At 39.0% G+C, this 14,576-nt stretch overlaps 2 protein-coding genes across 2 annotated transcripts in view; one reads left to right on the top strand and one right to left on the bottom strand.

Annotated features, from left to right (window-relative positions):
• LOC126412611 (apoptosis inhibitor 5) overlaps positions 1 to 8,731 on the top strand; it is a 97,938-nt gene extending 89,207 nt beyond the window's left edge. The window contains exon 10 of the mRNA XM_050082279.1: positions 4,014 to 8,731. Coding sequence (XP_049938236.1) covers positions 4,014 to 4,090 — 77 coding nt within the window. The 3' untranslated portion in view covers positions 4,091 to 8,731. The remainder of the gene's footprint in view (positions 1 to 4,013) is intronic.
• Positions 8,478 to 14,576, bottom strand: part of LOC126412612 (mediator of RNA polymerase II transcription subunit 7) — a 34,141-nt gene continuing 28,042 nt past the window's right edge. Inside the window, exons 3-4 of the mRNA XM_050082280.1 lie at positions 9,106 to 9,396; positions 8,478 to 9,029 (exon numbers count right to left, since the gene is read on the bottom strand). Coding sequence (XP_049938237.1) covers positions 8,850 to 9,029; positions 9,106 to 9,396 — 471 coding nt within the window. The 3' untranslated portion in view covers positions 8,478 to 8,849. The remainder of the gene's footprint in view (positions 9,030 to 9,105; positions 9,397 to 14,576) is intronic.

Raw genomic sequence — 14,576 nt, 5'->3', positions numbered from 1 at the left:
CGACTGGCATCATGTGCTCCAATGTGCACCACAATCTGCAGACGGTTGCACCCTATTCCCTCAGTGGGTCCCAGAATAGCCTGTTTAACATGTTGAATGAGACCCTCAAGCATACACACAGTACATCTGGTGTGCCTTCCTGTCCCCTGTTGCCATTTCCCTGGTGAGTACAATTATTCACCATATATTTGAACAGCCCAATAATGACTAGATCCCTATTCATTTGTGTTTGCTTCTCTTGACACAGGACAAAGCAAGTTTCCCCAAACAGGTGAAGTGAGTCAAACTGGCTCAGATTCAGTGAAAAATAGTGCCTCCAACTTGTTGGTTAGGGGAATCGGTATAACACCTTGAGTCTTCCCTTGTCCCAGTCTACCATGTAAAGGACGCCTAGATCTATCTTTGACACACAGTACCAGTCAAGTAGTTGAGTACTGACAAATTCCCAACTTCCTGCAGATGAGACAGGATCCACTGGAAGAGAATAGTGCTTGAGGTACCTTTGGTACCACAAGTACACGACTCTCGAGAGCTCTTCCAATATAACGACTCACAGCAGCTGCTGATCATTTTACAGTAATCAGGACAATTTACAGCTACTTACAAACTTCAACTAACTCTTCTGGTATTTGAGAACAGCATTCACAGTGAGGCTGCATTGTGACTGGTGCAGTCTTTTGAGGACAGTAAACAAATAACTTTAAACTAAACCTGCTGACCATCTTTTTATCAGATGAGATAAAAAAATTACTAATTTGCCATAAGAATTAAAGCAAATACACAAAAAGAGATTTATATTAAGGCAACAGAAAAACCTATGGTAAAAATTAATAGTTTCCTAAAACTTTTTGAGGTTAATTATAGTCACTGGCAAATTCAAAAATAGAATTAATTTACAATAAATTTAGATAATATATAGCCTACTCCTCTTGTAAAGGAAAACTAAATGTAACATAATATGTTCATTTAAATATCTGCAGTTTACTAAATCACAAATTTGATATACACTGAAAATTTGGGTGATCTCTTCTTTGGGAGTAACCATGAGTCACAAATGCTGCTTTACTAAAAGTAGGTTTTCCACAACTCTTGTTTATAAAAATTTTCAAAAAATGGTTTTGTAAGTGTCCGAAAATTCTCAAAAATAACCCATTTCTCACCTAAATTCTACAGGGAAATTAGAGAATGATTGTTTTGAATGAAGATAGGCTTACTGTTCTCAAAAATTTTAAAATAGCACAAATTAGTTTAAGCCAGCAGTTGACAATAACAGTAAAAGTTTATCATGCTACTTGCAGACGTTCGAAATTCCACAATGTATTGCAATACAAACAAGTTTTGATGCAATCAGTAAAAGATTATGCAGAAACGATGATAACGATAAAATACCTTTTACTGTAGAATTTCAGATCAGCACATGAATCTGGCACACATGGTCTCACACAATAGAAAATTCTAAAGCTGAAATTCAAATATAACTAAATGTCCGAATAGCACAGATTTTTTACAAAGTTGATTTTGTGACGCTTCTACACTGGCATGTCGAAGTTGAACACCTAAGTGTCAGTTTCTCAGTCAAAATCACCAAAATGTGCAGCACTAACAAAGCACGTCATCTGCGTAGAGCAACTGACAGTGCTAGGACACTAAGAACATTTTGCCGATTGTTCAAATCTTCAACGACAAAAATTAGCTCTTGGATTATGGACTCTTTCTTGAACCACTGTGTGAATGTCCTCCTCATTAGAAAATATGCAAATCAGTTTGTCTATTGCCTGTGCGTTACTGTCTGTAGTTGGTGTTGATGGCCTTTCTTCCCACTCCGTGTCACACGTCTGTGTGGTCTTGATCAAAATTGGCGCCATTTCACCTAGGCGGGGTGCGACACTGCATTTATTGCATATAATGCCAGAATTTCATGGTGAAATTGTGTGCATGAGTATGGAGGCTTCTACAACAAGTGTCATGATGATTAAAATTCTTCTGTATGTTGTACCAGATCATGTTGTTGTTGTGGTCTTCAGTCCAGAGACTGGTTTGATGCAGCTCTCCATGCTACTCTATCCTGTGCAAGCTTCTTCAGCACCAGATCATAAGATAAAATATTTTGATTATAAACTTAACACAGGTTCACAGTGAAATTCTGGCATTATATAGAGCAAATGCAATGTCATATCCAGCTTAAGTGAAATAGCGCCAATTTTGATCGAGATGCTGAGCCAGAAGAAAGGGCATCGACATCAGCTACAGACAATAATTCACAGGCAATTGGTGATCTGATTCGCAGATTTTCTAACAGTGAAGACACTCACACAGTGGTTCTTGAATGGCTACATGACCCAAGAATTGTGCCCAGAGGAAGCCTGTTGTAATACATCCAAAACATTGGTTTTAAGTTCATAGTCAAAGTATTTCATACTATGGTGTGGTACAAGCAGAAGAATCCATGTGCGCTTTAGACGTTTTGCCCACAACAACCGTACTGTCCTGCATACATCAACTTTCGAGTACATTTCCAGTCACCACACCATTTCACTCTCGCATTGTGGTGAATTTTTCACCTGTACTGCAGCCAAACTGTCTCTGTAGGAATCCCAGAACATGTACTATCTTTGACAATGTGCCACTCTTGTTGGACAGTGGCCTTTGTGTGGGATGACATGTTTAATTTACTTTTTAAAGTCTCCTTGTACTTCTCATTTGGGAAAAGATAAATCCACAGCACTGCCATGAGCATCCACGTCACCCTCCTTTGCCAATCCGTTCATGGGACATCTGGAGGAACTCTTCCTAGTCTTGCCGGCCGAAGTGGCCAAGCGGTTCTAGGCGCTACAGTCTGGAACCGCGCGACCGCTACGGTTGCAGGTTCGAATCCTGCCTCGGGCATGGATGTGTGTGATGTCCTTATGTTAGTTAGGTTTAAGTAGTTATAAGTTCTAGGGGACTGATGACCACAGCAGTTAAGTCCCATAGTGCTCAGAGCCAACCTCTTCCTAGTCTTCCAAAACCCTTTGTCTGGTTCAGGTTCATTGATGACATATTCATGATCTGTTCTCAGATCCAAGACATCCTATCCTCATTTGTGCACAGCTTTAACAGCACTCCCATTCACCTCACCTGGCCCTCCAACATGCCACCTTCCTGAATGTCAACCTCCACGACTCTGATGGGTCCATCCATACTTCTCTGCATATCAAGCCCACTAACCATTAAACATGCCTGGATTTGGATAGCTGTCATCCATTCCACACCAAAAAATCACACCCATATAAGTCTGGCCACCTGTTGGCACATTTGCAGTGACAAAAATCCTCTTTCCCAGTCTGCTGATGGTCTCAAAGTTTCACTAAGGCCTTCAAAGAGAGACATTATCCCACAAACAGAGTATCAAATAGCTTTCCTGTGCAATTTCCTCACATGTCCCCACTGTCGCCCTCCACATGCAAGAACCAGCAGCAAAGGAGCACCCCGTCATCAGTCAGTCTCATCCCTGTGAACTGCTTCCTTCACCAAGGCTCCGACTATCATTGTGCCTGGACATACTACCAACACTTCCCCTATGAGCACCCAACCTACAATATATCCCTGTCCATCCCTATCTCGCACCCACTCCCTGCCCCTTACTGTGGAAGACCAGGTGTGAGACCTTTCCGATACACCCATCCAGCACATGCTGCTCCAGTCCTGTTACAGGTTTACCTTATCCTGTCAGAGGCAGGACCACCTGTGAAAGCAGTCACATCATGCACCAGCCTCTCTGCAATTTCTGCAAAGCATTGTATGTAAGCATGACTACCAACCAACTGTCCACACAAATTAATGGCCACTGCCAAACTGTGGCCAGGAGATGACTCAATCATTCAGTTGTGGAGCACACTATTGAGCATAACATAATGATTTCAGTGGCTGCTTCACAACCGTTGCCATCTGGTTGCGTAAAGTTTGGCCAGAAAATAAATAATTTTTGTCCATGTGAAGCTGTATTTTTTTACACACAATCTCTTCTTTTTCAGCTCCTACCAGAGGCCGCGGTAGAGGTAGAGGTAGAGGAGGATTTCGTGGAAATCGTGGATGGCGACGTGGGTTCTAGGATCGCAGTCTGTACAATGTGCTTTCTGTGTTAAATCGTCTCGTGTTCTGCTTAATTGTGAAGAGATGGTAGCAACCAGGAAACTGTTTGGCTGAATAGACTGAAGACGTATGTTCTGGAACAGACTTAAGAAGAGGTTCTGATGTGCTGCAGTAAATCGTGGGACTTTTACTCTGTAGCTTTATTTTGAGCCGAAAAAAATTATCAGTTCAAAACTTTAGTTTGCATTCTAGAGATAACTGGTAAGTTATAAGAAAACCATTGAAGATATTAACTCTTCTGGAAGAGCAAGACAAACTGCAAGAAGCTGTAAAAGATCGTCTCAAGAAACTCGTGTGACATACGTCGGTGACCTGGGATAGAACAGAAATTTAAGTGCCACCGACTTCTAGCTTCAGTCATTTGGGAGAACTTACGTAAAACCAGGTCTTGTCCTTCGCCATTTAATCCAGAACTGACCTACATGAAGTGGCTTTGCAGTTTTGTTGCACAAAAATTCATTATTGTAGTCTTGTATTGTATGTAATCTTGTCCAAATAACAATTGTGAAATTTAGAGTAACTCAGATGCAAAGAGAAATCATATCAGCACACAGTTGGCTTTTTGTTTCTGTTTAAGAAAAGTTATAGCCATATTAGTAGGTTGTATAACTACTCAGTTATGATCATTGTCTTTTTTTAAAAAATTGAAGATACTTGTGCTCCCAAAGATTAATACACTAAATTCTTATAATTTACTCTTTTTTTTCTGTGCATTGTCTGTTGAGACAATAGTCAGTTATTGGCTGATCATAAAAAATCATGTAAGATGTGTGTTATCTCGGTCACCATCTTTATATGTAGTAGCACTGTAACTTAAGTGAGGAAGGTTGCAGCTTCCCAATGAAATTGGTCATTGTATTACATCTAACATTGAGCTTCTAGCTCCTTATAATGATTTTTGGATATTCATTTGAAATTGTGTACTGATCTGTTTGTGTGCAGTGCCAGTCAGATATGTATTTGGAGTTTTGAATGTGTCATTACTTGCTTTTTGTAGAATCATCATGAGTAGAAGTCTACACATTCATATTGTTAAGAGGAGTAAGCCTTTTTGATGTTACCACGTTGATTGAAAGAGCTGTAAGGAAATGTAAACTGTTAATACAAAGACTGCTCCGGCGCATTCGTGCATATTGTTATGAATTGTGAACAAAAGAATGATGTAGCTGCGCCCTTGCAATGCACCTTATTTGTATAGAAACTGGAAGTTCTGTATGTTGTCATTGTGGTCACTTGGCCTATGTTGTATGCAAATTGATGATGGTGGTAGTAGTAATGTTGATGACTGAATAATGCAGTGATTAACAGAGCTATATGTGAATGACCTTTGAATGTCTAAGCTCACAAAAAGCAACACATTGATTATTAATTGTTGCAGTTTTGGAACCAAAGTGTTGTTGCAGAATGTGTGCTTTGTGTCGGCTTAGGACCCATTAAATGAGGGGGGATGATGATGATGATGATGATTGTGTGTGTGCGCGTGCGTGCGTGCTTGCTTTGTACCCATTAAATGGCGGTGATTGTGTGTGTGTGTGTGTGTGTGTGTGTGTGAGAGAGAGAGAGAGAGAGAGAGAGAGAGAGGAGAGAGAGAGAGAGAGAGAGAGAGAAACCCTTAAACACTTTTCTGAAATTCGTGCAATTTTACTTATTTTAGAATATTACTCACATTACCATCAACATTATTTTTCAGTTCCTGAAAACTGACTTGTGCCCCAGCTGATGTGGTGTGCAGCATTGAGATACATCTGGCGAATAATAAAAAGTTCTGTTACAGGAAGGTGCAGACTGGCAATCTTTTTCTGCAGGGTGGCAATACAACTTACGGGCTAAAAAATTATTTATTTGTTCAACTAATCAGTCATTTCAGCAAACTGTGAAGAAAAAGGAGAAGACTGTGACAAGGTTATGTGTGTGTTTTAATGCCTTTGAATAGAGAAGGAAAATGATTATATTTTATAACATGATGAGTGGGCTTCTAAACTCCATGTACACATGAACGATACGCACAACAGCATGCAACCATGTGCACATATCATATCTGTATTATGAGACAAAAATGAATTAAAAACCAAGAGTGACAACTGGAAATTACAGAATAAATACTATATGCAATGGTTCGTGTGCATTGCCCCCCCCCCCCCCCACCATCACCCCCCCTTTTAGTATTTAGTTTATGAAACAGTTATACATTTTCCTTCTCATAACTTTCAAAGGAAATATAAACTTCCCTTGATTAGCACAAGAAATACCAAGCTGGTATTTGCTGCATATATTCTCAGTTCTGTTTTATATTGTCAAGTTTATTTGATGTTAGTGTTTTGGTGTTTATTTTCCTCCTCTCCTAAGTGTGAGCAATCACTTAAATAGAAGCATTTTGTCATATGCAGTTTCTTGTTGTATCCATTCTCAGTTTCTAATTTTCACCCTTTGCATAGAAAGATGGGGAAGTGTACTAAAATGGATGTTGCACATATGAGCAATTGCACCAAGAACGGACAAAGTTCAAATGTAAAAATGTATTTAGTAAATAGTAGGAAAAGAGATAAACATAAATATGTGAGAATGAAATGCAGCAATCAAAACAAGCTGTTGGCAGTGTGTATTGTTGTAGTGTCTTCCACCGGGTGTGGGTGGCTTGTTGTGTTTTGTTCTGTTCATTTGTCGTCTTGTACTTGTGTAGGAGCATTACTGAATTGTAATAATAGCAAGAGCTATTTATTCCAAAGGTCATGGCTCCAGAAACAAGTCTTCCTATCTCTCATACTGCATATGACTGAAGGATGTGGTCTCTGTGCTAGAAATAATTCTGTGCAGGGTTTCTCAGTTGAGGCACTAAAGTGATTACCCACCCCAAAACTTACATTGTTCTAAAGCAGTCAGTGATCGTTCTTTAGGCTACTGAAGGACCCAGATGTGCTATGCCCAAATGCAGTTGATGCTCTTTTCCTTCTTGTAGACATGAGTGTATGGGTTTCCATGTTCTACTGTAGCTAGAAACTTATGATCTATGAAGAAACATTTTTGTAATTTGCATTGAAATTATGTTCTGCACTTTAGGGATTTCAAGTGTGCAAAAACCCAGAGTATAATTATCAACGTATGATTCTCGGGTCTGCCACTGGAACATGTTTTGTGAATCTGTCAGTATTTTCTCAAGGCAACTGCTTGACATAGTCAGGTGGTGTCTGTTGCTGGCAAATAGCAACACTTATCAGCTGTAACCAGCAGTTATTACCTGAACACATCGATCAGTTGCGTCGAGGAAGTGTAGTCTGATGCATAAAATGTGATCCCGTAGTACACCAAGGAACCATATATAGAACATATCTCCCACGAAAGCTTGAAGAGTCAAATCCAAATTATTCTGGTCACGCTGTTTGACTAAATTCCTGTCTATAGAAACTGTCTAATGTGACACTCCTGACTGCAGAAATCTACAATCATGGGGAGACTTCAGTTATCCGTGTTTTATATCAACGTGTTTTTCCTGTAAAGTAGTTATGCAAGCAAGAAAAAGTGCAGTATTGTTTCTTTAATAATCATTCTTCCATTTTTTATTATAAAAAGTAAATTGCATCTTTTCCCCTCTTTGAAGTTAGTATTTGTTGCAGTGGCTAGGGTATGATATCTATGTTGGATATAGCATATGAAGAATTTCTGTATCCTGACAAAAAAAAAAAAAATCTTGTTTAATAATGTGGTTTTCATGCTGTCAATTTTATTATATTTGTTAGGATAACCTGCAATGCACAATACTGCATGTTTTAATTGTGAGCTTTTATTCATTTCTCTATTAACATCAGGTGCGAAAGGTAACAAATAATCTCCACAGAGGTCCTTGGAATATTTTTCAGGCATACCAAAAACAGAGTTGGGATACTAAAGCATTTAACATGAGAGTTTTGGAGTTCAAAAATTTTATTCTGTATGCTCTTGTATTAAACATGTATCTAAAATATGGGATTGAGTAAGAGTGGACTGAAAGGAATCTACATTTAGGGATATATTAATAATGTTACTCACTGTTAACATTTGTTGGAGTATTGTGTGTTGCATATTTCTCTTTAAGTTATAATTAATTCACATCTTTTTCATGTAGCTGGTCCAGAACATAACTACTTGTCTTTCTTTCAGCTGTTTACATGTTCTGTTCCTACCCAATTTACCTGGATTGTTACACACATCTACTATATTATTTAAATATGTGTAGTTTTTCCTTTCCAGATTTGCCAAAACTACTATGGATACTGCAGATATACAAAAAGCTAGATGTGGAAGCAGCTTCAGTGGAAATAAGTGTGCTTGCATAGCACATAAAAATATTGTACATTACCAGTGAAATGAAATGCAATTAATATCTTTCTTTATTGATATAGCAAGGCACTGTTGTCCCTATGGCATCCCCGTATATGTTATCATATGTTAAATTATGATTTTCTTTCTTAGCATTTCTGAGGACTGCCATATTGTTTATAAGGTGAGTCAACCCATACCTAACACATAATTTTTTTTCATAGAAAAACAATGTTCATACAACCTTACTGTAACTCAAATGATTTATGTACACAATTGTGAATAAAAGTTTTATATTGATATGTTACATTTACTTGCATTGTATCCATCCTGTTCCACAAGAGTGTTTTGTCTTATCTTAAACTGAACAATATAACTTAGCCTGAACATCCATTGATCTGAGCACTGAAATGACTTCAAAGACTTCACATAGAATCTACTATCTCACACATGAGTCTGTCAAGAGGATTGCATGATTCTTTGTCAGAATCTTCCTTGTTTGAAGTGTCCATATTCTCAAACAGCTCAGTGGGCACCAGCAATTTTGAGTCTGTTTCACTGTTATCAGGAAGCATTTGTAACGCCTGCTGTAGTATCTCCATCACCTGGAAAAGATTTGGAGATTATTTCTTAATCTTGTTTCCTAACACACTCAGGTAAACTCTATTAATGTATGCACACCTTCTCCAGATGTTTTTGAAACCGTTGAGCTGTTTCAATCCGTTGCCGACGCTGCAGTTCCATCATTACTCTAAGCGTCTCTCGTGCCTGATGAGGTCTGAATTCATTTAGCAAGTGATGAATGTGAATAAAGAGTAGACTTAAATCTTCAACCTTCTCCGCTCTGCGAGGAGACTCTGGACACTGGACGAGCAAATCGAGAAGGTCCAGAAAATTGACAAGAAGTGAATGGTTCAACTTTCTCAGTTCTCGTCGGCGATCAAAGTGCTGCGGGTACAGGCGTTTGATACCCTGCGAAGAGAAAAGACATCTGAAACAAAACTTTTAACCAAGTCTATCAATAAGTCATTGGGCATAATAATATTTGCTGTGTGGGTAGAGTAGTGTTACAATGCCCAACAGCTGCTGGCCATGAATGGTGTAAACTGCTAGTATGATAGGCAGCAATTTGAGGGAGAGATTACATTTGGACATGAAAGGAATTCATTAATTGAGAAGTGAGAGAGACAGGGTTGTAGCCTATACTCCATACAATTCAATCTGCACACTGACCTAACAGCAACAGAATCACAGGGAAAATCTGGCAAAGGAATTGTTGAGGTAGAAGAAAAAAAAAAATCAACAACAAACTTTAGTGTAATTTCTTCTGTCGGAGACAGCAAACGACTTGGAAGATCAACTGAACAGATTGAACAGTGACTACAAAAGACACATTGCAGAATTAATGACACTGATTTACATCAATGGGGGCAGTCAAAAATTTGTGCCGGTTTGGGATTCGAACCCAAGTCACCTGCTCACTAGGCAGATGGCCTGACCACTAAACCATTTGGTCACAGTGGTCATTACAGCTTGGGGGCTTTCAATTAATAAAATTAAATGAGTGGCCCTGAACTATCTACCCTCTGACTCAGTGTTGAAATATTAGAAGTTTTGGCTGGTTTCGTTGTCTAGGGACTGGGATATGTAGTTGCCGTATTACAAGGCAAATACTGCTGAGTCTACAATATGAATATGCACATGAATCGAATGGTCGAAGGTTCCTATCACTTGGCAACTGAGAATTTTGAATGTTATATAGAAATTCATAAATGAAAGATTGCAATTAAGTAAATTCTGGAGGTACTATTTTAACGACTTCAAATGAAGGGTACGATAGCAGAAGTACTTTTAAGAATGCCCTTTATTACTGTACAACACTTATTGGTGTCGATGGTCCAGCAATTAAATAAACAATAAGTTGAATAACAGGGAAACAATAGATTCCTACTTCACACAATTAGTTATGAACAACATAGCTCACGAGATATTCACTTCTAAATGCGTACTACGTCTTCACTGCAGAAACCACGGAGATCTCACAAGTGCACAAGTAGGCACTCCAAAGTATTTCCATCTCTCGCGAACAGGCACAAACTGCTCCACTCTCCACATCTTTCCCAATCGTGCATCCATCGCACCCTACTGTCCAGGACTCTCCTGTCCCCTCTCGAAACAATCGCTGTTATTGGCTAGAGCGTTCCTGCCATGTCTCCAAGCCAACACACACTCATGAACATAATGAAACACATTCAAAATACTGGATTTACATTTCAATAACTTGAAATTAAATAAATATTCCTACGGCTGGACCATAAACACGCTCTAACACACATTACTAAATACGTAAACAAATTAAATAAACATATATCAAAGGAACAGAAATGAGGTGAGCCAGTAGCCTAATGTCTCTGTGCTTTCTAAAACACAGTAAATAATTGACCAATTTCTTCATGAATAGTATATATCAGGTATAAATAAATACACAGATGAACAAATATATTTATAAGCATGCTGCTACCGTTTTTTCGTGTAACTGTGCAGTACTAATGGCCTCATGCAATCAATAGTAATCGGCCACTTTGACCTCCAACAACTCGTGTACTATTCAAGTTACATGCCTGTAATTTATACCAATTTAGGTTTACACTAATAGCTCTCTAAAGACATGCCGATCAACAAAATCAGATGAACCGTTTAGATTTTGGAAATTCGTTGCTGGGTGTTACTTGTATAATTTATCGTCAGATACTAAACTTTAAACTAATAAAGATATTGAAAATCTGATTACACCATCAGAATAGTTGTGCAAATAATGGTAACGTGCATGTTTCCTTTTGAGGTATCTGACTACTATTAATTTCAGCCACACTGTCGGCTGGACCCCATGGTCCAGCCATTTTGTGGCATCACGCGGTTGTTAATGAGCCGCAGCTTGCCAAGTGGCCCGAGCAGTGGTCGCCAACTCTGAACTTAAAATATTTCCAGAGCGCCACAACTCGCCCGTTACCTCACCAACTGCTTGGGCTACCCTAGCATATCTCCCATCAGACCCAAATTCTCAAGTTATCAACACATTATTGACATAGTGCAAGAAGAAAAACACCTTTCCCACTGCATAGCAGTCATACTGACTTGCTTTCTGCCGCTAAACCACCTTCCTGTTTGTGGCAGGGTTCTGTTATCCCCATCGTTTTAAATAAAGACTACAGCTTTTAGTGCACTATTTGTTTACAACATGATGTGAATGAAGGTTATTAGCTCTAAGGAAGTTAGCTATGAGGATGCGTCTTCTAGTAGTGCGAAACCGGCCGTGACTTTTAATAATAGTATTCTATAGCCAGTGCAGATTATTTCTTTCAAAATGTGGAAGTTTGGCTGCAGTTGCCTGCAATTTAAAATAACATGCTCAATAAAAATGCAGACTGCCAAATGGTTTAAAAAGAGTTCATGAAAAAGGATAATATTTTGTAAACTAATATACATGTGTTAGGAAGTCCTTTCTGAAAGTATCAGAGGGCGTTGTCCGTTACAGAAGTGAAATATGGATGTTAAGCAGTACAGACGAGAAAAGAATATGAGATTTTGAAATTTGGTGGCACAGAAGAATCCAGAGTACGTGGGTAAAACAGGTAATTAAGAAGTACTGATTGAAGTACAGGAGGAGAAAGGTCTGTGGCACTATTTCACTAAAAGAAGAGTTAGGTTATAGGACATATCCTTAGGCATCAAAGACTAGACAGAATGGCAAAGTAAAGAACGGAGGGTGGGTGGGGGGTTGGAGCTTCAGAGGGTAACCAGGGTACCACCGGATGAAGGTTGCAGTAGTTATGCAGAGATGAAAAGACTTTGGGTAGATAGCTTTTAGAGTCAGTGTGATTTAAGTTTACCAGTGGTTCCCTAAAATAACACAACACAAGTGCTGGGAAGGGTTCTTCGACAAGTAAGCGGCCAAATTTCTCCCTCATTCTTTTCCAAACTTGTGAGTTGGTGCTGCATCTCTGAAAGCCTTGATGTTGACAGAGTATTGATATATTTAACCTCCCTTCCTCAAAAATGGTGTTGTCATATTCACAAATGAGAAAACGGAGGCTTTGAAAAATTATCACTAACACGTGTTCTTTAAGAAGATGGCTTGGTGCCTTAAGACAACATTAGCTGTAAGGCGTCTATTGGAAGAAAGGAACACACCGTTTTTATTACCAAATGGTACTTATAATAGTTAACATATGTATGCTTTGTTCTGGCAATTGAAGACTGACTATGAAAAAGAGAAATAAATCCCTCTAAATGGGTACAATAGCTCTCTGTTATGACCTTTGGAGATCTACTTTCAAGCCATAAAGTCAGAAATAAGTGCCTCTTATAATGGTGGTACAAGCTCTCTCACTCATGACCATTAAAGATCAACTGCTCAAACATAAAACAAGGTTATAAATTCTCGCTGTGCTTCGAGAGCTGCCGAAACTGCACATGAATAACTTTTTATGCTGGCCAGAGGCCAGGCGATAAAATCTTACATTCAAGATAATAATTATGGAAATTCCTGGATGGGGCAATATGTAAAATAAGGGAAAGGCAACCACTCACCTCTACACCTACACTCTGCAAACCACTGTGAGGTGCATGGCAGAGGTATGGTCCATTGTACCAGTTATTAGAATTCTTCGTATACCATTTATGTATGGAGCACAGCAAGAATGATCGATTGAATGCCTCTCCACATGCAGTAATTATTCAAATCTTATCCTCACGATCCCTGTGTGAGTGAGGTATGGGGGGTTGTAATATACTCCTATAGTCATCATTTAAAGATGGTTCTTGAGACTCCGTCAGTAGTAAACTAGATGTTTATGTCTATCTTTTAAGTCTTTCAGTTAAGTTCCTTCAGCATTTCTGTGAGACACAACCATGGATCAAACAAGCCTGTGGCTACTCATGCTGCCCTTCTTTGCATACATTCAATATCCTCATTTAGTCCCAACAGGTATGAGTCTCTCACACTTTAGCAATATTCTAGAACCGGTCTCTCGTATGATTTGTAAGCAATCTCCTTTGTCAACTGATTGCACTTCCCCAGTATTCTACCCAGAAACTGATGACTACCACCTGTTTTACCCCAATTGAGTCTATGCGATCATTCCATTTGATATCCCTACAAAGTGTTACACCCAGGTATTTGTATGAGTTGGCCAATTCCAACAGCGATTCACTGACATTGTATTCATAGGATGCTTTTTCGTTTTCTGAAATGCACAATTTTACATTTTTGAACATGTAAAGCAAGCTGCCAATCTTTCCACCACTTTGAAATCCTATCACGATGTGACTGACTTATAGCAAATCAATGTGTGGAGAGTAGTAACACATAACAGAAAATAGCATTCACACTACTTTTTAAGCACTAGCTCTTTTTCCAGCAAAAGTAAACATATTCCCACACACAGACACCAAAACACACTCCCGCGCCCATGGCAAGACCGTCTGAGTACTGCCTTGGCCGAAGGAGGGTCTATGTGGTTATGTGTGTGAATGTGTGTAATTATATCTGCAAAAAGAAAAAAAGCTAGTGTGAGTGCTGTTTTCTGTTACTGTGCTCCGTGTATCAGTCCACTATAGATGGCTGTTGCATTTCACGTATTTTACATAATATTACCTAAGAAAGGTGGAAGGAGTATACAGAGGGTCTATACAAGGGCGATGTACTTGAGGACAATATTATGGAAATGGAAGAGCATGCAGATGAAGATGAAATGGGAGATATGATACTGCACAATTCTAACACAAATTCTTTACAGAGGAATGGAAAAACTGGTAGAAGCCGACCTTGGGGAAGATCAGTTTGGATTCCGTAGAAATATTGAAAAACGTGAGGCGATACTGACCCTGCGACTTATTATAGAAGATAGATTAAGGAAAGGCAAACCTACGTTTCTAGCATTTGTAGACTTAGAGAAAGCTTTTGACAATGTTGACTGGAATACTCTCTTTCAAATTCTGAAGGTGGCAGGGGTAAAATACAGGGAGCGAAAGGCTATTTACAACTTGTACAGAAACCAGATGGCAGTTATAAGAGTCGAGGGACATGAAAGGGAAGCAGTGATTGGGAAGGGAGTGAGACACGGTTGTAGCCTCTCCCCGATGCCATTCAA

This window comes from Schistocerca serialis, chromosome 7, assembly GCF_023864345.2.
Source record: "Schistocerca serialis cubense isolate TAMUIC-IGC-003099 chromosome 7, iqSchSeri2.2, whole genome shotgun sequence".
Lineage (NCBI taxonomy): Eukaryota > Metazoa > Arthropoda > Insecta > Orthoptera > Acrididae > Schistocerca > Schistocerca serialis.
Note: the sequence above shows the minus strand (reverse complement) of the source record. Positions and strands in the feature narration are given on the sequence as shown.